The 25497-nt window shown below is 45.8% G+C and overlaps 2 protein-coding genes and 1 non-coding gene across 3 annotated transcripts in view; 2 read left to right on the forward strand and 1 right to left on the reverse strand.

Moving 5' to 3' along the window:
* UTP4 (UTP4 small subunit processome component) overlaps positions 1-11573 on the forward strand; it is a 48448-nt gene extending 36875 nt beyond the window's left edge. The window contains exon 17 of the mRNA XM_063717071.1: positions 10596-11573. Within this exon, the coding sequence (XP_063573141.1) occupies positions 10596-10661 (66 nt within the window). The 3' untranslated portion in view covers positions 10662-11573. The remainder of the gene's footprint in view (positions 1-10595) is intronic.
* Positions 5289-5395, reverse strand: LOC112129508 (U6 spliceosomal RNA). The gene has a single exon (XR_002911900.1). It is a non-coding gene; the product is annotated as a U6 spliceosomal RNA (small nuclear RNA).
* A 3634-nt stretch (positions 11574-15207) lies between the features above and the next one.
* SNTB2 (syntrophin beta 2) overlaps positions 15208-25497 on the forward strand; it is a 126055-nt gene continuing 115765 nt past the window's right edge. The window contains exon 1 of the mRNA XM_002826582.6: positions 15208-17365. Within this exon, the coding sequence (XP_002826628.4) occupies positions 16720-17365 (646 nt within the window). The 5' untranslated portion in view covers positions 15208-16719. The remainder of the gene's footprint in view (positions 17366-25497) is intronic.

The raw sequence follows: 25497 nt of genomic DNA on the forward strand, positions 1-25497 counted from the left end.
AGATGTTTGGGGGGAGAATTAACAGAGAGAGAGAGGTTATAAGAGAGATAAACAGAGCCCAATAATTTATCACATAAAGGACAGCCTATTTTAGGTTTGATAAGAAAGAACAGATATGATAAGATTTATAATGGATGTCTTTGCCTCTGCCCCACCTGTTAGGTTTTACAGTGATAGGAGTAATTTAAACAAATACCTGCTGGGCGCCATGGCTGTAATCCCAGCACTTTGGGAAGCTGAGACTGGCAAATAGCTTGAACCGAGGACTTTGAGACCAGCCTGGGCAACATGGTGAAACTCCATCCCTACAAAACATACAAAAATTAGCCAGGTGTGGTGGCAAGCACCTGTAGTCCCAGCTTCTCAGGAGGCTGAGGTGGGAGGATTGCTTGAGGCCAGGAGGAAGAGGCCGCAGTGATCCCTGAGCACGCCGCTGCACTCCAGCCTAGATTTTTTTGAGATCCTCTCTCAAAACAAAACAAAATACCTGCAACTTTTTAGGTCACCTATGTAAAAAAAAAAACTTGCCTCTTGTTGAATAAATTTTTTTCTGTAAGGTATATTTTTCCAGTCTGGATTAGACTGGACTATTAGGGACCTTTTTAGTTTACTGAAGATCCTGTCGTTTCTAAGAAATGTTTTAAGTGGTTGAAATGATAAGTTCAAGTCGCTGGTCTACATTGAATACTTGTGAACAGATGGAGGCTAGGATGCCTTAAGTAGTAACTCACTTGTGGCCCGGTGCAGTGGCTCACACCTGTAATCCCAGCACTTCGGGAGGCCAAGGCAGGCAGATCACTTGAGGTTCAGGAGTTCAAGCCAGCCTGGCCAACATGGCAAAACCCCGTCTCTACTAAAAATACAAAAATTAGTCAGGCATGGTGGCACACGCCTGTAATCCCAGCTACTTGGGAGGCTGAGGCAGGAGAACTGCTTGAACCTGGGAGGCAGAGGTTGCAGTGAGCCAAGATCACGCAGAGCGAGACTCCATCTCAAAATAAAAAAATTAACTCACTTGCTTTTCACTAGTTGTAGGGCTGTAAATTCAGAGAATCCTTGTCAACTGGAATCTAGTTTATAGCTTGACTTACTTAAATTCTAAAATCTTGTGGGTTGTGGAGAATGTAATTCTCACAGAGAGAGCCCACAGATCATCTGAATGAGGAAGTAAAAGTTCTGAAAGTAGAAAGCATTCCTTTTCAACTTTTCCAGCCAGTGATTTGTACTTCCTTAAATGGTATGGGAAGTAAGTGCTTTGGGCCTTGAAATTCTTCCGAAGTAGAAAACTTGGAATACAAATGAAGCAGAAACTGACTAGGGCAAGTTAGAGAAATTGGGGGAAGGGAAGGGATGGGAAAGGAGGGGAAAGGAAGGGAGGGAAAGTGAGGGGAAGGGACTGTGGGAGAGGGGAGAGGAGGGGAGGGGATGTGAGGGGAAGGGAAGGGAAAGAAAACCAGTATTAAAAAAGGGGACCGCTTTAGTGCATGGGTTTCAGGGTGTTTTTACTTTGGGGGTTTGTGTAACCTAGACATTTAAAACGTTTCGCTCTTGACGTTATGTTTCTGTTTTGGCCATTTTGCATACCTTTGCTCATTCTTGGGTTCTACAGAAAAATTCTGATTTGAAACCAGCCCAGGAAAGGTCTTTTGCCAATCTAACTCAAATGCTTTAAAAATTCACTTTTCTCATGTACTGGTTAGTAAACTAATCTCTGAATGGATAATTCACATGTACCGTGGAGAGTATAGCAAATTCAACTAAGAAGAACTAAAATCTTGGAATATTGGAAGATAGAGAACCATCAAATTTGGGGGTTTTTAAGCTTTCTTTTGAGCATCAACCTTTCTTTAAATGGTACTTAATACTGAACCACAATGTATGTTGTAGATAAAAATGAAGTTATTCCTATTGGGTGGAGATGAAGCAGGAGTTTGTAAAAGAAACGTGACTCTCAGTCTCATTTTTTTTCCTTTTTTTTTCTTCTTCTTTTTTTTTTTTTGAGACAGACTTGCTCTGTCACCAGGCTGGAGTGCAGTGGTGCGATCTCGGCTCACTGCAACATTCGCCTCCCAGGTTCAAGCAATTCTCCTGCCTCAGTCCCGAGTAGCTGAGACTACAGGTGCCCGCCACCACGCCCGGCTAATTTTTTGTATTTTAGTAAAGACGGGGTTTCATCATGTTGGCCAGGATGGTCTCAATCCCCTGACCTAGTGATCTGCCCACCTCGGCCTCCCAAGGTGCTGGGATTTCATGTGTAAGCCACTGCACCTGGCCAGTCTCATTTTTACAGTCGTGGAAATGGAAGATCAAGAAGGGAAGAGGTAATTTTTCCCATAGTCGCACATTGATTTGTTAGAGGCCAAGGTGGCATTCTTCAGCTTATTCCCCCACTATCTCGGTTATAGGAACCTAATCATAAATATGATTGTCAGAAGCATTTGAACCAAAGCAAATGTATCTTGAATAGGAGCTAGGTAAAATGAGGCTGACACCTACTGGGCTGCATTTCCAGACAGTTAAGCCATTATAAGTCACTGAATGAGATAGGAGGTTGGCACAAGATACAGGTCATAAAGACCTTGCTGATAAAACAGGTTGCAGTAAAGAAGCCGGCTAAAACCCACCAAAACCAAGAAGGCCACAAGAGTGACCTCTGGTCGTCCTCACTGCTACACTCCCACCAGCGCCATGACAGTTTACAAATGCCATGGCAACGTCAGGAAGTTACCCTATATGGTCTAAAAAGGGAAGGCATAAATAATCCACCCCTTGCTTAGCATATCATCAAGAAATAACCATAAAAGGCTGGGTGCGGTGGCTCATGCCTGTAGTATCAGCACTCTGGAAGGCTGTGATGGGCGGATCACCTGAGGTCAGGAGTTCCAGACCAACCTGGCCAATTTGGCGAAATCCTGTCTCTACTAAAAAAAAATACAAAAATTAGCTGGGCATGGTGGCACACACCTATAGTCCCAGCTACTAGGGAGGCTGAGGCAGGAGAATCACTTGAACTGGGCAGGCAGAGGTTGCAGTGAACCGAGATTGCACCACTGCACTCCAGCCTGGCAGCAGAGTGAGGCTGTGTCTCCAAAAAAAAAAAGAAAAGAACCATAAAAATGGGCAACCAGCCTCGGGGCTGCTCTGTCTATGGAGTAGCCATTCTTCTGTTCTTCACTTTCTTAATAAACTTGCTTTCACTTTACCAACTCGTCCTGAATTCTTTCTTGCGTAAGATCCAAGAACCCTCTCTTGGGGTCTGGATTGGGACTCCTTTCCTGTAACATGATGATTAGCAGGCATGATACACAAAGGGTTTTCCATTTTGTAGGCTACAGGGAAGGTGTTTGAGCACTTGATCTAGCTGTAATATTGAGTTATGTGGGCAGTCTTTTGTGTTAGTCATATAGAGTGTAGTAATGTACAATCTAGGACATTGTCTCCTGGTGCTCATGTCTGGGTGTTTCTTGGGCCAATTCCTGGGTGTGGCTCATACTGTGTCCATTTTCTTTCACTTTTATTTGGCCTCCGTACTGGCTGTTTTCCCATCAGCAGTGTTTGAAGTATTTGTTTCCTTATTCCTTACCAATGTATTGGCAGACTAATTTTAGCCTATCCAATGGATGAAAAATGCTATCTCATTTTACTCTGCATTTCCCTGTTTACTAATGAGGTTGCTCACTTTATATGTTTGGCTGTTTGGCCAATTGCATGAATTACATATTCATAACCCTTTCTCCTTTTTTTTCCCTAATGTGTTGTCTTTTTCTTTCTTTCTGTTTTTTTTTTTTTTTTTGAGACAGTCTCGCTGTGTCACCCAGGCTGGAGTGCAGTGGCGCAGTCTCGGCTCGCTGCCAGCTCCTCCTCCCGGGTTCAAGGCATTCTCCTGCCTCAGCCTCCTGAGTAGCTGGGACTACAGGCGCCTGCCACCATGCCTGACTAATTTTTTGTATTTTTAGTAGAGACAGGGTTTCACCGTGTTAGCCAGGATGGTGTCGATCTCCTGACTTCGTGATCAGCCCACCTCGGCCTCCTGAAGTGCTGGGATTACAGGCCTGAGCCACCGTGCCCAGCCGTGTTGTCTTTTTCTTTTAGTATTTCAAGGTATTTTATGATGTAGATCAGCACTGTCCAATAAACTTTCTGTGATGATAGAAAAGTAGGCCAAGCGTGGTGGCTCATGCCTGTAATCGCAGCACTTTGGGAGGCCAAGCCGGATGAATCACCTGATCCTCAGGAGTTTGAGACCAGCCTAGGAACCATGAAACCCCGTCTCTACTAAAAATACAAAAATTAGCTGGGTATAGTGGCGCATGCCTATAATCTCAGCTACTTGGGAGGCTGAGGTGGGAGAATTGCTTGAGCCTGGGAAGTGGAAGTTGCAGTGAGCAGAGATCATGCCACTGCACTCCAACCTGGGTGACAGAGTGAGACCCCCGTATCAAAAATAAATAAGTAAGGCTGGGCACGGTGGCTCACACCTGTAATCTCAGCATTTTGGGAGGCTGAGGCGAGTGGATCATGAGGTCAGGAGTTCGAAGCCAGTATGAGGTGGCTCATGCCTGTAATCCCAGCGCTTTGGGAGGCTGAGGTGGGCGGATCACGAGGTCAGGAGTTGAAGACCAGCCTGACCAACATGGTGAAACTCTGCCTCTACTAAAAATACAAAAATTAGCCAGGCATGGTGGCGTGTGCCTGTAATCCCAGCTACTCAGGAGGCTGAAGCAGGAGAATCGCTTGAACCTGGGAGGCAGAGGTTGCAGTGAGCCAAAATCGCACCACTGCACTCCTGCCTGGGTAACAGAGCAAGACTCCGTCTCAAAAAAAAAAAATTCTGTTCTTAGTCACACTAGCAACATTGCAAGTGCTCAATAGTCACATGTGCCTAGTAACTATCTTACGGCATAGCACAAATAGAAAACATTTCTGTTTTATTTATTTATTTTTTTTTTTGAGATGGAGTGTCACTCTGTCGCCCAGGCTGGAGTACAGTGGCACCATCTTGGCTCACTGCAACCTCCACCTCCTGGGTTCAAGCGATTCTCCTGCCTCAGCCTCCCAAGTAGCTGGGACTACAGACGTGCGCCACCATGCTGGGCTAATTTTTATATATATATATATATATATATTTTTTTTTTTCTTTTTAACTCTGAACTTTTTATTGGCCTCCTGCTCCCCAAAGGGTACCCTGCTTCTGCTGGCTTAATGCCTCAGAACTTTGGTGTCATTGTTCTGAGACACCACTTTGCCATCCACTGTCCGGCGGGTGGTGGTCTTTTGGATGGTTTGCAAAAAATGTGGAACGCTTCACGAATTTGCGTGTCATCCTTGCTCAGGGGCCATGTTAATCTTCTCTGTATCATTCCAATTTTAGTATATGTGCTGCTGAAGCGAGCACAATTTTTATATTTTTTGTAGAGACAAGGTTTCACCATGTTGGCCAGGCTGGAACTCCTAACCTCCGGTGATCTGCCTGCCTCAGCCTCCCAAAGTGCTGAGATTACAGGTGTGAGCCACCATGCCTGGCCAGAATTTTTAATTTTAATTTAAATAGCTACATGTGCTAATAATAGCTTTCATATTGACCAGCACAGATCTAGATATTAGCTTTGTGTCAGTTCATTGTCTTTAGGAAGTTATAGAATTCAGTAACAGTTATACATTTATTGAGTGGCTACTATATGCAACTCACCAAAAACAGAAGAAAAATACGGCCTCAGCCCTCAAGAACTATACTGCCTAGCTGGGGAGAGAAGCAAGTAGATCAGTCATGCTACATGAGGTTGGGCACAGTGGCTCATGCCTGTAACCCCAGCACTTTGGGATACCAAGGCAAGAGGATTCCTTGAACTTGAGACCAGCCTGGGCAACACAGCGAGACCCCATCTCTACGAAAACATTTTTTAAAAATTAGCCAGACGTGGTGCCACATGCCTGTGTTTCCTAGCTACTCGAGAGGCTGAGGTGGGAGACTTGCTTGAGCCTGGGAGGTTTGAGGCTGCAGTGACCTGGGACCACACCATTGCATTCCAGCCTGAGAATAGAGCAAGATCCTGACACACAGACACACACACACACACCACACACACAATAGAATGGTTTCTACAGAAGGAAGCTAAGCAGTTTAGGAAAGTATGTGGAAAAGACAAGTTGTTTTGGATACAGAGTCCTTGAGCCAACATGTAGTGAGATGTAAGACCAGTTGGGGTGGGCCTTCCAGTCTGTGGTCCAGAATTTTCATTCAGTGGAAAACATAGCTGTGAGTCACTCACACATTCAACGGAATGACAGTAAAAATGCCCATTTGTGTAAGGGGCAGAAGAGACTGGAAGTTAGGGAGGCAAAAAACAGGCTGTTGTGTAGGTGACGTGGGGTCTATGTTAGGGCTGCCATAACAGCACTATTGGGATGGCTTTAATAACATAACTTCTTTTTTTTTTTTTTTTTTTTTTTTCTGAGACAGGGTCTGGCTCTGTTGCCCAGGCTGGATTGCAGTTGCTCAATCTTGACTTATTGCAGCCTTAACCCCTGGGCTCAAGCAATCCTCCGGCCTCAGCATCCTGAGTAGCTAGAAGTACAGGTATGTGCCACCACACCTGGCTAATTTTTTTTTTTTTTTAATAGCCCAAACTGTCATTTTTTCTTTTTCTTTTTCTTTCTTTTTTTTTTGGAATAGAGTCTCACTCTGATGCCCAGGCTGGAGTGCAGTGGCATGATCTCAGCTCACTGCAGCCTCTGCCTCTAGGGTTCAAGCACTTCTGCCTCAGCCTCCCAAGTAGCTGGGGTAATAAGTGTGTGCTACCACACCCAGCTAATTTTTGTATTTTTAGTAGAGACGAGGTTTCACCATGTTGGTCAGGCTGGTCTCAAACTCCTGATCTCAAGTGATCCACCCGTCTCGGCCTCCCAAAGTGTTGGGATTACAGGCACGAGCCACCTCACCTGGCCTTTTTCTTTTTTTTTTTAAATCAAGGATCTATTTTTTTGTAGAGATGGGGTCTTACTATGTTGCCCAGGCTGGTCTAGAACTCCTGAACTCAAGCAATCCACCTGCCTTGGCCTCCCAAAGTGCTGGGATTATAGGCGTGAGCCACTGTGCCAGACCAGAAATTTATTTTCTCATAGTTCTGCAGGCTAAAGGTCTGAGATTGAGATCAAGGTGTCTGCAGGATTGTTTTTTTTGTTTGTTTGTTTTTTTGTTTTTGGTGTTGGTGGTGGTTTTGAGACAGAGTCTCACTCTGTTGCCCAGGCTGGAGTGCAGTGGAGCAATCTTGGATCACTGCAGCCTCCGCCTTCCAGGTTCAAGTGATTCTCCTACCTCAGCCTCCTGAGTAGCTGGGATTACAACCATGCAACACCATGCCCAGCTAATTTTTGTATTTTTAGTAGAGATGGAGTTTCACCATGTTGACCAGGCTGGTCTTGAACTCTTGACCTCAAGTGATCTGCCAGCCTCAGCCTCCCAAAGTGCTGGGATTACAGACGTGAGCCATCGTGCCTGGCCTTGTTTTTTAGCTTTTTGTTTTTTTGTAGAGACGAGGTCTTGCTATATTGCCCAGGCTGGTGTCGAACTCCTGGACTCAAGTGATCCTCCTGCCTCCTGATGTGCTGTGGTTACAGGCATGAGCCACCACGCCAGGCTGGATTGGTTTCTTCTGAGGCCTCTCTCGTTGCCTTGTAAATGACCATCTTCTCCCTTCATCTTCCCATGGTCTTCCTCTATGCATGTATCTCTGCTCTCATCTCCTCTTATAAGGACAACAGTCAAACTGGATTAGGGCCCACCCCGGTGACCTCATTTTAACTCAGTTACCTTTTTAAAGATTCAGTTACCTTTTTAAAGATTCGATCTCCAGTCTGGTTGTGGTGGCTCACACCTGTAATCCCAGCACTGTGGGAGGCCAAGGCAGGCGTATCACCTGAGGTCAGGAATTCGAGACCAGCCTGGCCAACATGGTAAAACCCCGTCTCTACTAAAAATACAAAAATTAGCTGGGCATGATGGCAGGCATTTGTAATCTCAGCTACTTGGGAGGCTAAGGCAGGAGAATTGCTTGAACCCAGGAAGCGGAGGTTGCAGTGAGCTGAGATGGTGCCATTGCACTCCAGCCTGGGCAACAAAAGGGAGACTTCATCTCAAAAAAAAAAAAAAAAAAAAAAAGGGGCCGGGCACGGTAGCTCACGCCTCTAATCCCAGCACTTTGGGAGGCCAAGGCGGGCGCATCACGAGGTCAGGAGATCGAGACCATCCTGGCTAACATGGTGAAACCCCGTCTCTACTAAAAATAAAAAAATTAGCCGGGCGTGGTGGCAGGTGCCTGTAGTCCCAGCTACTCGGGAGGCTGAGACACGAGAATGGCATGAACCCAGGAGGCGGGGCTTGCAATGAGCTGAGATCAGGCCGCTGCACTCCAGCCTGGGCGACAGAGCGAGACTCCATCTCAAAAAAAAAAAAAAAAAAAAAAAAGAACTGGTGAAGGGGGAAAGTAGACTTTTAATTTAATTTTTATTTTTTTATTTTTTTTGAGACAGTCTTCGCTTCGTCACCCAGGCTTGAGCGCAGTGGCACGATCATGGCCCACTGCAACCTCCGCTTCCCGGGTTCAAGCGATTCTCCTGCCTTAGCTTCCCAAGTAGCTGGGATTACAGGCGCCTGCCACCATGGCTGGCGAATTTTTGTATTTTTAGTGGAGACAGGGTTTCACCACGTTGACCAGGCTGGTCTCGAACTCCTGACCTCAAATGATCCACCCACCTCGGCCTCCCAAAGTGCTAGGATTACAGGCATGAGCCACCGTGCTGGGCTGACTTTTATTTTTAGATATTATTTGAATTTCATGACAAATTAACGTAATTTCCATGATTGTCAATAAAGAAAAAAGAAAACACTGGTGATTTTCTGTAACTAAGTGGATTCAATGAAACTAAACTTCTATTTAGTGTGTCCTTGCTAATATTTTCCTTTAAAAAGTCACAGTGCTACAAAACTGTCACCAGCTGCTTCTTATTAGTAATGTGGTTCGCAGATGTGGGTTTTCATAGTCATGCTGTATGAGATCGTTAATACATTTTTGCGGGTTTCAGATGGTTAGTGATTTATCTTGGTGGGATGAATTAAAAATGTGCTTGCATCGGCTAAAGGACATATGCACCTTTCTCTCTTTCGTGACATATTTGTGCTGGAGTGAAAATATATTGCAGGATATTTCTACTGGAAGGTAAAGTAGTACTATTCATTGAAAAGGATAACTGATCCTGCTGTCTTCTAAATGGGGAAGAGTTATGCATAGATAATATTTCAAAGCTGGATGTTGGATCAGTTATTTTATAAGCTTATTTCTTCCTTTGGCTTCTTCCTTAGTAGTAATTCAGTGGCTCCTGCTTTCGTTCCTCTGGCATCAGGCCACCTTTGTGGCAGTGACCTTCAGGCTTGCTAAGGGCTGCAATTTTGCTTCAGGCCCTCCTTCCTTATGAAATTACACAACACTCAAACCTTGGAACCAGCCCCAGATCCACTAATTCTTTTCCTTTGATGGACTCTTGGCAATCTATACTGTCTTTCAGCCAAAGCGTAGCTTTATGCAAGATCTGTTTGTCACCGAAATTAATTTGGCCATTTGCCCTTTAATCATGGCATCAAATGGTGTTATGGCATACTCATTCCTAGATGAAGTATAGACTAGCAGCTGGAGAGTTTCTCTTTTTTTTCCTTCCTTCCTTCCTTCCTTCTTCTCTTTCTTCTTTTCCCTCCCTTCCTTCTTTCCTTCCTTCCCTCCATCCTTTCTTCCTCTCTCTTTCTTCTCTTCCCTCTCTCCCTCCCTGCCTGCCTGCCTCCCTTTCTCTCTCTTCCCTCCCTCCCTCCCTTCCTTCCTTCCTTCTTTTTGAGACAGGGTCTCACTGTGTCACCCAGGCTGGAGTGCAGTGGTCTGATCACAGCCCACTACAGCCTTGAACTTCTGGGCTCAAGTGATCCTCCCACCTTAGGCTCCCTAGTAGCTAGGACTACAGGTGCCCACCACCACACCCAGTTAGTTTTTGTATTTTTTATAGAGATGGAGTTTTGCCACATTACCTGGTCTGGGCTCAAGTGATCCTCCTGCCTCGGCCTCCCAAAATGCTAGGATTATAGGCTTGAGCCACTGTGCCCAGCCAAGAGTTTCTATCAAAGGTTTTATTGTTGGTGCTGCTGAAAGTCAACTGGTAATAACAGCAATGGGTACTCATTTATTTATTTCTTTTTTTATTTGAGATGGAGTCTTGCTCTGTCGCCCAGGCTGGAGTGCAGTAGCACGATCTCGGCTCACTGCAATCTCCGCCTCCCAGGTTCAAGCAATTCTCCTGCCTCAGCCTTCCGAGTAGCTGGGACTACAGGTGCATGCCACCACGCCCGGCTAATTTTTTTGTGTGTTTTTAGTAGAAACGGGGTTTTTGTATTTTTAGTAGAGATGGAGTTTCACCGTGTTAGCCAGGATAGTCTCGATCTCCTGACCTTGTGATCAGCCCGCCTCAGCCTCCCAAAGTACTGGGATTGCAGGTGTGAACCACTGTGTCCAGCCTTTATTTTTTATTTATTTTTCTTTTGTTATTTACTTTTTCAGATGGAGTCTCGCTCTTTCGCCAGGCTGGAGTGCAGTGGCGCAATCTCAGCTCACCGCAACCTCTAACTCCCTGGTTCAAGTGATTCTCCTGCCTCAGCCTCCCGAGTAGCTGGGATTATAGGCACGCACCACCACGCCCAGCTAATTTTTGTATTTTTAGTAGGAGCAGGGTTTCACCATGTTGGCCAGGATGGTCTCGATCTCCTGACCTTGTGATCCACCCGCCTTGGCCTCCCAAAGTGCTGGGATTACAGACGTGAGCCATCGTGCCCGGCCCTTTCATTTATTTTTTGAGACAGAGTCTCACTTTGTTGCCCAGGCTGGAGTGCAATGGCGTGATCTCGGCTCACTATAATCTCTGCCTCCTCAGTTCAAGCGATTCTCGTCCCTCAGCCTCCTGAGCAGCTGGAATTATAGGCATGCACCCCTACACCAGGCTAATTTTTGTATTTTTAGTAGAGACAAGGTTTCACCATGTTGGCCAGGCTGGTCTCAAACTCCTGGCCTCAAGCGATCTGCCCGCCTCAGCCTCCCAAAGTGCTGGGATTACAGGTGTGAGCCACTGTGCCCATCCGCCATTTCCTTTTTTTAGAGGTAAAGTAACATGACTCTTCAAAGAGTGATCATAGCTTGTCTCACTGTCCTTAAGAAACTGTGGAAACAGATGTGCACTCTTTTTATTTCAGATTGCATTATCCACAGTAAGTAGATTTCCACTGACTCCTTGAGATTTCCTAGATGGTAATTTTTACTCTGCAAGGAACCAATAACCTTCAGAGGAATTATTTGAAAGGACTATAGCGCAGAAGGCACTGAATTTCAATCAATCATATGTTTAATGAGTTCCTTCTCTGCAAGGTAATCTTTTTGGAATAGTGGGGAATAAATGTAAGTTGATGGGTGGTCCCTGCCCTCCTGTAGTTTATAATCTACTTGGCCAAACAAGCCAGGAACAGAATTAAATTGTTCAAAGGAAAATTCCCAATGAACTGAGTAGTCAGGCAAAGCTGAAATGAAATCTTGCTAGGTGGTAAGGGAATTCGGCTGGCGGAGGTAAGAGGTGTCTGGAAAGAAGGACGTAGACAACGTGTAAGACATCATTGGGAGACACTGACTGAATGAGTTGGGCTCATCTGAAGGTAGTGATGAAAGGCAATGTTGAAAAGTTCATTTCGGTTCTGATGGAAGGCCTTGCAGATACAGCTTGACAGTTGGGGGATTTTTTTTTATGGACATATTTAAAAATAATCTTTTTTTTTTTTTTTTTTTTTTTGAGATGGAGTCTTGCTCTATCGCCCAGGCTGGAGTGCAGTGGCACGATCTCGGCTCACTGCAACCTCCATCTCCTGGGTTCAAGTGATTCTTCTGCCTCAGCTCCTGAGTAGCTGGGACTACAGGTGCATGCCACCACGTCCAGCTAATTTTTGTATTTTTAGTAGAGATGGGGTTTCACCATGTTGCCCAGGATGGTCTGGATCTCCTGACCTCGTGATCCCCCCACCTCGGCCTCCCAAAGCTCTGGGATTACAGGCGTGAGCTATCGCGTCCAGCCTGAAAATAACCTTTAAAGGAAAAATTCTCAAGTAATCCCAATACCAATCTATCTCCCTTAGCTACTTCCAGGGTTAAATATTTTGTTATATAACTTGCTGTCTTATGTAAGTGCCCTCACTATTAGTTAGCAGATCTGTGACTTACTCCAACTCTGTTGGCAAAAAGGTCTTGATAGTCTTGCAGAGAATTCCCAGCACTTCCCTTTTGCTAATAAAGGTGTCCTCAAGTACCCAACTCCTGGGTGATTACAAATGCAAAAGTGTTAAAAATAGCACTCAATACTCTAAGGAATCAGCTGCCAAACACTCTCTAATAAGCAGAAATTTCACATAACTCAGGCCTCTGGGGGCTCACGCCTCAGCTGGAGCAAAGCCAGAATGTCTGTAACCGCAGGTGCACTTGGGCACATTGGGACCTGCTGGAACAGCAAGCTGGCCTCTGCAGTTGATTTAGGAGAGGGCTGGAGGGTTGAGCTTTTGCTGACATTTGCAGCTTGGAAAATCCGACTCCACTAATCGCAAAGGGGATTCTGCTGTAATGATTTTTTTTTTTGGTAAGATACTTTTCTCATTTTGAATTCTTTCTTCATTTGGGCTCTGGACACTTCCCGGCCTCTACATTTGTATTTTAACTTCTGTTACAGGAGGCTCTTCAGAAGTTTCTGCCTGCACATGAACATGCATTCACAGAGTGGTGCACGGCCACGGTTTACGAGCCTCAACGTGCACTTCATGAGCAAGCAAGTTTACAGCCCCTTTTACAGGAATTGGTGCACATTCCCTCTGCTTGCCCCGTCCCTGCCCACATGAAAACACAGGGATTTTTGGCTACTACTGCTGAAGAAAAGTTAGAGGATACCTTGACCTCATGATTTTGCTGAGCACTTGCTTTCTTAACAGTGTGTTTTCTGGACCCTTAGTTTATTTTTTATTTTTTTAATTTTTTTATTTTTATTTTTTTGAGATAAACTCTTGCTCTGTCGCCCAGGCTGTAGTGCAGTGGTGCGATCTCAGCTCACTGCAACCTTTGCCTCCTGGGTTCAAGAGATTCTTGTGCCTCATCCTCCTGAGTAGCTGAGATAGGGGTGTGTACCACCACACCTGGCTAATTTTATTTATTTTTTTTGTATTTTTAGTAGAGATGGGGTTTCACCATGTTGATCAGGCTGGTCTTGAACTTCTGACCTCAAATGATCTGCTTGCCTCACCCTCCCAAAGTTTTGGGATTATAGGCGTGAGCCACTGTGCCCAGCTTGGACCCTTATTTTTGAGGTCTGAAGGGTACTGTATAGTGAAAATAGCCCTGGATCCAGAGGCTGGGAGTCCTGAGTTGTCTCTGCCTCCTTCCTATGGACTTTGGGCCATGGTCTTTGGTCTTTGGCTCTCTGGCCCTCAGTTTTCTTAGCTCTTCTAGTCCATGAAGCTGGAGGAGGTGGGTGGGTTGTATCATTCATGTCTGGATAAAAGCCACTGCAGGCTCTGCAATGTGCACAGCAGTGGCTCATGGCCTTTGGTCAGGGAAACTTCCTGCCAATTGGATGAATCACAGGCTTCAAAAAAATACCTTAGAGACCAAATTTTGCATACAATTTTTGGGAATGCCCACGTACACTTACCCCAACAAAAGGCCATGGCCTCCAGGCTAAGAAAGTCAGATCTGCGGCCAGGTGCGGTGGCTCACGCCTGTAATCCCAGCACTTTGGGAGGCCGAGGCGGGTGGATCATGAGGTCAGGAGTTCATGAACAGCCTGACCAACATGGTGAAACCCCACCTCTACTAAAAATATAAAAATTAGCTGGTGTGATGGAACGCGCCTGTAATCCCAGCTACTCAGGAGGCTGAGGCAGAATTGCTTGAAACTAGGAGGTGGAGGTTGCAGTGAGCTGAGATCAAGCCACTGCACTCCAGCCTGGGTGACAGAATAAGACTTCATCTCAAAAAAAAAAAAAAAAAAAAGAACTATAAAGTCAAGTTCAAACTCTTCGATATTTTGTTATAAGATGCTTTTCAGCTGGGCGTGGTGGCTCATGCCTGTAATCCCAGCACTTTGGGAGGCTGAGGCGTGTGGATCACCTGAGGTCGGGAGTTCGAGACCAGCCTGGCCAACATGGAGAAACCTTGTCTCTACTAAAAAATACAAAATTAGCCAGGCGTGGTGGCACATGCCTGTAATCCCAACTACTCGGGAGTCTGAGGCAGGAGAATCGCTTGAACCCGGGAGGCAGAGGTTGCAGTGAGCCGAGATCACGCCATTGCACTCCAGCCTGGGCAAAAAGAGTGAAACTCTTGTCTCAGAAAAAAAAAAAAAGATGCTTTTCACACTCATATCCTCCCATTTCCACTGACCCTATGCTCTGTTCACATTGGAATTCTGGCATCTTCCTAAGTAACCATCTGTGATGTTAATTTTGTGTCAACTTGACTGGGCTAAGGGATCCCCAGGTAACTAGTAAAACATAACCTCTGGGTATACCTGTGTGGTTGTTTCAGGAAGAGATGAGCATTTCCATGGTAGACTCTAAAGAAGATCACCCTCACCAATGTGGGCAGGCAGCATCCAATCAGTTGAGGGCCTGAGCAAAACAAAGGGCAGAGGTAGGGGGAATTTACTCTGCCTGAGCTGGGACATCCATCTTCTCCTGCCCTCAGACTTTGGTGAACCTGGCTCTCGGGCCTTGGCAGTGGGATGGGGACTTACATCATTGTCCCCCCGCCCCAACTCCCACCCTCAGACTTTCTGTTTTGAGACAGGGTCTCGCTTTGTCACCCGGGCTGGAGTACACTGGCGCGATCTCAGCTCACTGAAACCTCTATCTCTTGGGTTCAAGCAATTCTCCTGCCTCAGCCTCCCGAGTAGCTGGAATTATAAGGGCCCACCACCATGCCTGGCTAATGTTTGTATTTTTAGTAGAGATGGGGGTTTCACCACATTGGCCAGGCTGGACTCCAACTCCTGACCTCAAGTGATCTGCCTGCCTCAGTCTCCCAAAGTGCTGTGATTACAGGTGTGAGTCACCGCGTGCGGCCCCCTTCTCAGACTTTTTTTTTTATTTGGAGATGGAGTTTTGCTCTTGCTGCCCAGGCTGGAGTGCAGTGGTGCAATCTTGGCTCACTGCAACCTCTGCCTCCCGGATTCAAGCTATTCTCCTGCCTCAGCCTCCTGAGTAGCTGGGATTTCAGGCGCCTGCCACCACACCTGGCTAATTTTTTGTATTTTTAGTAGAGACGGGGTTTCACCATGTTGGCCAGACTGGTCTATAACTCTTGACCCCAGGTGATCCACTGCCTCGGCATCCCAAAGTGCTGGGATTACAGGTGTAAGCCACTGCACCCGGCCCAGACTTTCTTTTTTTTTTTTTTTTTTTTTGAGGCAGTGTTTTGCTCTTGTTGCCCAGGCTGGAGTGCAATGGTGCCATCTCAGCTCATCGCAACCTCTGCCTCCTGGGTTCAAGCAATTCTCCTGCCTCAGCCTCCCAAGTAGCTGGGATTACAGGTATGTGCCACCGCAACCGGCTAATTTTTTGTATTTTTAGTAGAGATGGGGTTTCTCCATGTTGGTCAGGCTTGTCTCGAACTCGTGACCTCAGGTGATCCGCCCACCTCAGCCTCTCAAAGTGCTGGGATTAAAGGCTTGAGCCACCTCGCCTGGCCTTGAGCCACTGCACCCAGCCCAGACTTTCAATCTCAGGTTTATACCACTGATTCTGGGTCTCAGGCCTTTGGGCTTGGATTAGAAGTGCACCACCAACTTTCCTGGGTCTCCTGTTTGCAGATGGCAGATCGTGGGACTTCTCAGCATCCATAATCTCGTGGCCAGTCCCTTATAATAAATTTATATATCTCTATATATCCTATTGGTTGGTTTCTTTGAAGAACCCTAAGACACCATCATTCTGCAAATATCCTTGAGGCCTGCCAGTTGTGGCTTCAGGGTTTAAGAAGACATGGTTCCCTCTTAAATTACAGGCAAGTAAACGAGATTACAAAACATTGACAAAGGCTTGGATCATGCTGTTGGACCTTTGCTTGAGCTGTTCACCGTTCGTTGTTACCTCTGTGAAGCTGACCCCAGGACTAACCAAATGTTCCTTTTATGCTGTTCTGGGGACGTTTTCTGTATGTCACTTAACCACATAGTATCACACCTAGTTGGTTGGTTCTGCATTTTCCTTTCCCACTAGACCGCAAACTCTCAGCTGTTGTTGGTACTACTGAGCTTAAGTACAGGGCCTGAAAAGGAGCCGGAGTGCAGGGCTAAGCGCTCAGTACACAGGGTACGAACCAATCAATGCAAGAATGAACGTGCCACCGGGTCTTGCAGGCTTGCAAAGTGTTTCTCCAAGCTGATTTTGCTTTCCGTGCCCGGGCAGCTCCCGTGAATTGCACGGTAGAGGTCAGGAGTTTCTGGGGGGTGCGTGGGGAGCCAATAGAAAGAGGATGAGAAATGCAGTCCCACCGCACTCGGGTTGCCCACGTCCGGCGAGAGGCGAGGGATCGGACAACTTCTGCACCTCCCGGAAGCTGCTGCGCCGGCCCCGCCCCTCCGGAGGCAGGCGTGGCCTCATGAATAATGAATCGCGCGGGGGAGGGGCCGGGCCCGCCCCTCCGGGCGGGAAGAGGGAAGCGCCGAGGCTGCCTGACTGGAATGAGGGTAGCTGCGGCGGCTGGAGCGGGGCCGGCCATGGCGGTGTGGACGCGGGCCACCAAAGCGGGGCTGGTGGAGCTGCTCCTGAGGGAGCGCTGGGTCCGAGTGGTGGCCGAGCTGAGCGGGGAGAGCCTGAGCCTGACGGGCGACGCCGCCGCGGCCGAACTGGAGCCCGCTCTGGGACCCGCGGCAGCCTCCTTCAACGGCCTCCCGAACGGCGGCGGCGCGGGCGACTCGCTGCCCGGGAGCCCGAGCCGCGGCCTGGGGCCCCCGAGCCCGCCGGCGCCGCCTCGGGGCCCCGCGGGTGAGGCGGGCGCGTCGCCGCCCGTGCGCCGGGTGCGGGTGGTGAAGCAGGAGGCGGGCGGCCTGGGCATCAGCATCAAGGGCGGCCGCGAGAACCGGATGCCGATCCTCATCTCCAAGATCTTCCCGGGGCTGGCTGCCGACCAGAGCCGGGCGCTGCGGCTGGGCGACGCCATCCTGTCGGTGAACGGCACCGACCTGCGCCAGGCCACCCACGACCAGGCCGTGCAGGCGCTGAAGCGCGCGGGCAAGGAGGTGCTGCTGGAGGGTGAGCGGGGCCGGGCAGGCGGGAGGGTGGGCGGGCCGCGGCGGCCTGGGCTCGCGGGAGCTCACTTTGTTCCTGCCCCGCTGGCGGGGCGAGCCGGTTCTCTCCCCGTCTCTCCCCAAACCCGGGTTTCTGGAGCTTTCAGTGTGGAAAAACGGATGCTTCTTGCAGGAAAAGTTGGGCAGCCGCCGAAGTGTGGCTTGCAGCCCCTAGGGAAGACTCGGCTGAGATTGAGTAAAAAGCAGCTGCCTATGAAGCCCCACCTCGGCCCGATAAGCTGACACTAAGAACTTGAGGGAGAGCGAACGGCTCGAGTGGGTCTGTCTCCGTTTGCCCGCTGAGAAGTGCTGGGTTGGCGCTTAACTCACTCACCTCTGGCTCCTCGGGGCGGGCGGGTCTATTAAAAAAAAAAAAAAGTCCATCCACACCGATGCCAGCGGTATGCTCGGGCAAACCACCAAAGCGCTGGTTAATTTATGGGAATTTAACCCATCATTGGCTCTCAACAATAACCAAAGGAGATCATAGCATTTCATTGAAGCCAGAAAGCTGAAACAGCAAGTCTGTGTGGTTAATGAACCTTGTTTAACAGTGGAGGCTCACGTGTTTGAACATTTACTGCCAACTAGAGTTTTGCCCCTTTTGCAAGTCTGCTGCCAGCTTTCTACCACTCACAGGCGCGCTGCTTCAAGACTTTTAGGGTTTTTGTAAGAAACTTGAAATGGCAAATCACAATATAGGTTTCAATAACCAGGATTATTCTTTACGTTAAGTTATATGTATGTGATCTGTAAGTTGGATCTTTCATGATGAATTTGAACTAAGGCAAAAATAAAATTCCTCTAAGGACTCATGCATGTTGGAGGTGATAGAGTATTGTAAATTATAAACGAAAAGTAAGTTGCTTTCTTCAGAAATTTTTGAGCGGTCAGCTTTCTTTCACTGGTGATTATTGCTAGCTGTGTTGAAAAGAATATAAAAGAAGATGCTGTCCCTACTTGGTCTCTAGTTGGAGAAATGATAGAAAAATGCAAAACAACTTATAGAAAGGAAAGGAATGAAGTTGGTGATTACGTCGTGCAAACTATATTTAAATGCCAAAGGAATGCAAAGTTAGAAAATAGTGGAGATGGAATTAGCCAGGGAGGACTTTTTCCCGAAGCTGAATCTTGAGCCAGGTCTCCAAGGAAGTGATGGACATAGGCAGGCAGGGATGAGTCAGGAGGGTATTCCTGGCAGAGGAAGGACAGAAGGGAAGGGCTGGGGGCTGCTAGTGAAGAAGGACCAATCATCAAACCGAGAGGCCAGAAGTCCAACTTGGCACAATGGATTTTCACTTATAAATCAGCTTGTGAATATTTGGAAAAATACTGGTTTACCAGAAATGATTTCATGTACACCAGTTGTGAAGTTCCAGTGTCCCACCTTTATAATATCCTGTTTATAAACCTTATTTATATTGCACGTCTAGGTGGGGCTAGACATTGCTCGGAAATTAGTGTTAATAGGAGTAAAATTATAGATTGTGGTTTGGGTGTGTGTCTAAAAAAAAACTGTTACTCTAAACGTGTACCTTGAAATTGGCCTAGCTAAGATTTGGTTATAAATTCTTACATCCAGAATATTGAATTTAGTACTATTTATGTAGTCCTCAGTTGTGATGGGCAGACAGTTGAACCTTTTACACCATATTTAGAAAAAAAAAAAAACCTTTTGGCCAGGCGTGGTGGCTCATACCTATAATCCCAGCAGTTTGGGAGGGCAAGGTGGGCAGATCACCTGAGGTCAGGAGAACATGACAAAACCTCGTCTCTACTAAAAATACGAAAATTAGCCAGGCGTGGTGGCAGATGCCTGTAATCCCAGCTACTAGGGAGGCTGAGGCAGGAGAATCGTTTGAACCTCAGAGGTAGAGGCTGCAGTGAGCCAAGATCTCACCACTGCATTCCAGCATGGATGCCCAGCCTGGATGACAGAGAAAGAACTCCATCTCAAAAACAAACAAACAAACAACCCACTTTTTGTATAGGTATAGTTTGAACCCAGTATTCAGACCAGTAAAATGAAAACCTTGTAGTAAATGCTTCCCGGTCTTTATTGGGCTAAAATAGGCCACGTGTGCTTCTAGAAAGATGGCAGCATAATAACATGTTTATTGAATGCCTTTTTACCTAACACACAGGTTCTACTTTATTTTCCCACTTTGTACAAGACAAGCAGTTTTTGTTCGTATAAGTTGTGAGGAAGTCAATATAGTAGATTTATGACGTTGCATTTTCAAGCCATTGGGTGTAAAAATAAAATTACTCAAAATATGTAAAACCACTGAAAACAATGATTTAATTGAACCAGTCAAACATTATTTAAAATTGAGAGCTGGTGTCCCATCCAGGTAGGCCACTTTTAAAAGACAGATTTTAAGTTTAGTCTTTAAAGTTTTCAGGCTGTACCATATTGTCCTTCCATTAGATGTCTCAAAACTTGAAAAACTGCCGTATCATCTCACAGTGATGCTTTTTGGTGGTGTGGGCAGGGAATTTCAGGCACGCTTTTGCCAATCCCACACCAGGGAAAGCTATAGTCTTTGGTTGCCTGTGGTTAGGGAATTGAGTTAAAAGTTTCCTTTTTATCTCAGGGAGTTGCAGGAATTATTTATTCATTCATTAGATATTTACTTAACTCTTAACTCATGCCAGAGGCGCTTGAAGATACCTGATTCCTGTCCTCAGGAAGTTTAGAGTTGAGATGTGGGGAAATGGAGGAGAAGTAAATAAGTATAGCAGAGGGCTAAAAGTGCTGTTTTAATAGAAATTTGCACAACCCAAAGGAGTATAGGTCCATCATGGGAATCAGAGGTTGAGGATGCCCAGGTTAATGAAGCTTAAATTGAGCTTCCCCTTTAGAAGAGAGAGCTGCCACCAGTAAAGACACAGAAGTGCAAGACATTAAAAAGTTATTCTAGCCAGTAGGGTAGAGTAGAAGCAAGGACTTTGTGGTCAGATGTGGGTTTGTTTCTGGCTAGTGGTTTGTAACCCCTAGGCAAGTTACTTGATCTTGCTAAACCTTAGTTTCCTCATCTGTAAAGCCAGGATGATAATAACACCTCCCTCAAAGTTGTTAATTCATTTTGCAGTTCACGTGTTGAGTACTTTTTAAGAGACTGGGAATACAGCAATGAACAGCACAGGTCTGAATGAGGAAGGTAGGACCGGTCACGAAAGTATGCCACGAGTTAACAAAGACACTCTCAAAACAGGAAGGATGGCAAGTCGTTAAAATAACATCCAGCGCTCCGTTTTTACCTGAAGAAGAATACATGATAAGAATTATTTTAGGTGATTAGGTTAAGAATGAGTTTGCGCTGGTCTGAGTGCAGTGGTGTTTACAACTAATTATCACAACTAGTTACAAATTATTTGTTCCTTCTCCACTCTCACTGCTTCACTTGACTAGCTTTAAAAAAAAAAGAAAGAAAAGAAAAGAGAAAAAAAAAAAAGCCGAGTGTGGTGGCTCATGCCTGTAATCCAGCATTTGGGAGACCAAAGCAGGAAGATCATTTGAGGCTAAGAGTTCGAGACAAGCCTGGGCAACATAACAAGACCTTGTCTGTACAAAAACTTGAAAAAACAACAACAAAAAAATAAAACAATTAGCTGGGTGTAGTGGCGCAGTTGTAGTCCCAGCTACTTGAGAGGCTGAGGTGGGAGGATCACATGACCCCAGGAGATTGAGGCTGCAGGGAACCATGATTGCACCACTGCATTCCAGCCTGGGTGAACAGAAACGCTGCCAATAAATAAATAAATAAGTAAATAAAATATTTTGAGACGGAGTCTCGCTCTGTTGCTTAGCTGGAGTGTAGTAGAACAGTGTTTTGCTGTTCTCAGCTGACTATTCGAGGATCCAATCAGTGTTCCTGGCTAGGTTAGTACACTGTGGTAACCAACTGGACAACAAATAATGCTGCTTGCTTGCATCTTCCTCTAAATAGTATAATAATGCCTCACATTTTAATCAGGATTTTAAAGTTATGCATTTTATTTATTTTGAGACAGGGCCTCTCTCTGTTGCCCAGACTGGAGTGTAGTGGTGTGATCGCAGTTCACTGCAGCCTCAACCTCTTGGGCTCAAGCGATCTTCCCACCTCAGCCTCCTAAGTAGCGGGACTACAGGTGTGCACTGCCATGCCAGCTAATATTTTTTTTTTTTTTTTGAGACGGAGTCTCGCTCTGTCACCCAGGCTGGAGTGCAGTGGTGCATTCTTGGCTCACTGCAACCTCCACCTCCCAGGTTCAAGTGATTCTCCTGCCTCAGCCTCCTGAGTAGCTGGGACTACAGGCGTGTGCCACCACGCCCAGCTAATTGTTTTTTTTGTGTTTTTAGTAGAGACGGGATTTCACCATCTTAACCAGGATGGTCTTGATCTCCTGACCTTGTGATCTGCCCACCTCAGCCTCTCAAAGTGTTGGGATTACAGGTGTGAGCCACTGTGCCCAGCCTGGCTAATGTTTTTATTTTTGTTTTTTGTAGAGACAGGGTCTCACTATGTTGCCCAGGCTGGTCTGGATCTATATATATATATATCTATATTTTCTCTTTGGATTTTTATTCAGTCTTCTGAGATAGGCTGTTTATATTTGTTGTATAAATGATTAAAACTGAGTTTCACCAAAGTTAAATGAGTTACTGAAGGTCTCAGAATTTCTCTTGATTTTTAGGGAAAATTTTTAATTTTTCATTTGGACTAGAAGAAATACCTTACCTGGATTGTTTAAAGTTGGTAATGTCTGATCTTATAGATAAGGAATGAACACCCAGAGTTTAAGTGACATGATTAAGGTCACCTGACAAATTAGTTGGTAGAAGTTGTACTAAAACCCAGTCCAGTGCTTCCTCCCCTGGACTGGGCTACCTACAACTAATCAGTCATATCTTTAGCATCTCGTGTGTCTTGTTGTGTTGCAGTGTGCTGTGAGAGATCAATGTGCAAAGTAAAATGAAGATGGTCCTTGGCATCAAATCATTAGAGAGAAACTAGGGAAAGAAAAGTACCCCATTGGCCGGGCGCGGTGGCTCACACCTGTAATCCCAGCACTTTGGGAGGCCGAGGCGGGCGGATCACAAGGTCAGGAGTTCGAGACCAGCCTGGCCAATATGGTAAAACCCCATCTCTACTAAAAATACAAAAATTAGTCAGGCATGGAGGTGTGCACCTGTGATCCCAGCTACTCGGGAGGCTGAGGCAGGAGAATCACTTGCACCCAGGAGGCGGAGGTTGCAGATTGCACCACTGTACTCCAGCCTGGGTGACAGAGCGAGACCCTGTCTTCAAAAAAAAAAAGAAAAACTACCGCATAGAAAATAGTTGCTAAAGTGTGTAAAACTCAGTCTTCAAGAGTTCACTAAAGGGAATGATTAATTGGGGGATGAAAGAATTGAGTATGACTTCCTAGGGAAAGGAGATTTGATCTCAGGCTCGAGGGACAGGCTACTTCTCTGTAGACTGAAGTCAGTTCAAGTTGAGGGGATGGCCTGAACAAAAGCCAAAATGAGCATGACATATGATACAAAGTGAGGGGAATGGCTAATTTGTATGGACTTGAGGGAATAAAATAAAGTTGGGTAGATAGATTGAAGCCAGATTATGCAAGTTATTGAAAGCCAATCAGAGGAATTTAGACCATTTTCATTCTGTCAACATTTATTTATTTAGTTAGTTTTATTTATTTATTTATTTTTAGACGAAGTCTTGCTCTGTCACCCAGGCTGGAGTGCAGTGGCACTATCTTGGCTCACTGCAACCTCCGCCTCCTGGGTTCAAGTGCTTCTCCTGCCTCAGCCTCCCGAGTAGCTGGGATCACAGGCACCTGCCACCGCGCCGGGTTAATTTTTGTATTTTTATTAGAGTTGGAGTTTCACCATCTTGGCCAGGCTGGTCTCGAACTCCTGACCTCATGATCCACCCACCTCGGCCTCCAAAAGTGCTGGGATTACAGGAATGAGCCACCACGCCCGGCCCAACATTTATTAAGTACCTGCTGCAAACAAAGTGTTGTGGTAGATGCTGGGAATTCCAAATTGGGAGTAATCCCTGCCCTTTTAGGCTGGTAAGGAACAGTTATTGCAGGTTGTGATAGGCGCTTTAATAGAGGTGAGAACACAGGGCACTGGAGGTAGGAGTACAAAGGAGACAGCATGTCAAAGGTAAGAAAATGATAAGTAGCAGGTTTGTTGAGAGAAGTAAAGTGTGGTAAGGTACAGGAAGTGTGTGCTAGGAGAGCAGTCTGGAGAGGCGGGCAGAGGCCAGGTCATCGAGAGCCTTGTATGTAGTGCTAAGCAGTTGTCTCTAAATGAGGTTTATATTTACTTTTTCAACTTGAAAAAAAGAAATTGAGCTTTATTAATATTTAATATATAGATAACACTGGTTCTCTTAGTCTTTTAAGACGGTGCCATTACACACTCGATATACAAGCTGATGTCTTATGATTGTTGGAGTCTTCATAAGAGCAATTTCAGCAAAGTGACAGGAACAGAAGCTTCATAAAGCCAAGGAATTGACAGTGGTGACCTTACTAGTTTGGCTGCCATTATCAGAATGCAACTTATTGCAGTTTACTTGAGCCTGGTTGAGTGGATTTATATTATCTGCATTTAATTACATTAATCTTCACAAAATGAACAAGTGGCTTAGAGATTTGCTCAAAGAAATAGTAGATTAAAGATAATTTTAACACTGCAAACAATAACAAAAAGGTAGAACTGACATTTCTTCTCCTGGTGGGAGCTCTTTGTCACATTTCAAGGTAATTATATCTGTCAAGGAGTCAGCCTAAAAAATGAAATTGTCAAGAAGACTATTTGAAATATGGATATATGTACACATTATCATCAATAATGAACTTCACCTTAAGAATATATTGTACTTTGAGTCATGTAGTAGCTAATGATAGAATGACTTCATCTGGGTTATGTTTATATCTTATATATTTTTCTGTATCTCAGTCTTTCTTGGTTTCTGTATTATATATGGTTTATAGTATATATGCATTAATAAATATTCATAGATTGAGGGCATATACTCAAATTTTTACTGATGTACGTGTGCTCTGAAAAAGTTTTAGGCCACAGGGTGCTGCCAAAGTGCTTTAAATGAGGGAAAATGTTTTAGAAAGTTGAGAGTGGCAGATGGAGTATAGGAGCTCCAGACACGAGGTAAGGGAAAGCAGTTAGGAGGCTGTGTGACACCATAAGTATAATGAGACTGGATAGGACAGTATGAAGCGGAGAAATAGTGAGATAGAAACAGCAGGCCTAAATGTTTGAGGTCTTAAGAGAAAGAAATGGAGGCTAACTCCTGGATTTCCGGCTTGAGAAGCTGGATAACTATGAAACCGAAATGAACAGAGGGCAAGCTAGTTTTCTGAGTGAAGATAAGTTTAGTTTGGGGCATGTTGAATTTGAATTAACCTGTGTGACATCTTGGTGGAAAAGGTCATAGCCGGCTGGATGTTCAGGACTGTAATCAAGAGAAATGTCAACTGAGATGAAGATTTACGAGATATCAGGGTAGAAGTGGTAATTGACGCGTGAGTGTGGATGAAATCATTGAGAGAGTAGGCCAGGTGTGGTGGCTCATGCCTGTGATCCCAGCACTTTGGGAGGCTGAGGCAGGCGGATCACGAGGTCAGGAGATCAAGACCATCCTGACTAATGGGGTGAAACCCTGTCTCTACTAAAAATACAAAAAAATTAGCTGGGCGTGGTGGCGGGCGCCTGTAGTCCCAGCTACTCGGGAGGCTGAGGCAGGAGAATGGCATGAACCCAGGAGGTGGAGATTGTAGTGAGCCGAGATCACACCACTGCACTCCAGCCTGGGCAACAGAGTGGGACTCCGTCTCAAAAAAAAAAAAAGAGAGTAGTGCAAATTGAGAAGTAGAATCAGGACGGAATCCTGCAGAACCCCTATATTTAGAGCCAGGATGAAGGAAGAAGAATCTGGAAAGGAATGGTCCAGGAGGTAAGAGGACAATCTGGAGAAAAGTGTGCAGTGGTAGTCAGACAGACAAGAATTTCGAGGAGGTGGGGGTGATTGGCATCTTCAGATATTACAGATGTGAAGAAAGTTGAGAGCT

Source organism: Pongo abelii, chromosome 18, assembly GCF_028885655.2.
Source record: "Pongo abelii isolate AG06213 chromosome 18, NHGRI_mPonAbe1-v2.0_pri, whole genome shotgun sequence".
Classification (NCBI taxonomy): Eukaryota; Metazoa; Chordata; class Mammalia; order Primates; family Hominidae; genus Pongo; species Pongo abelii.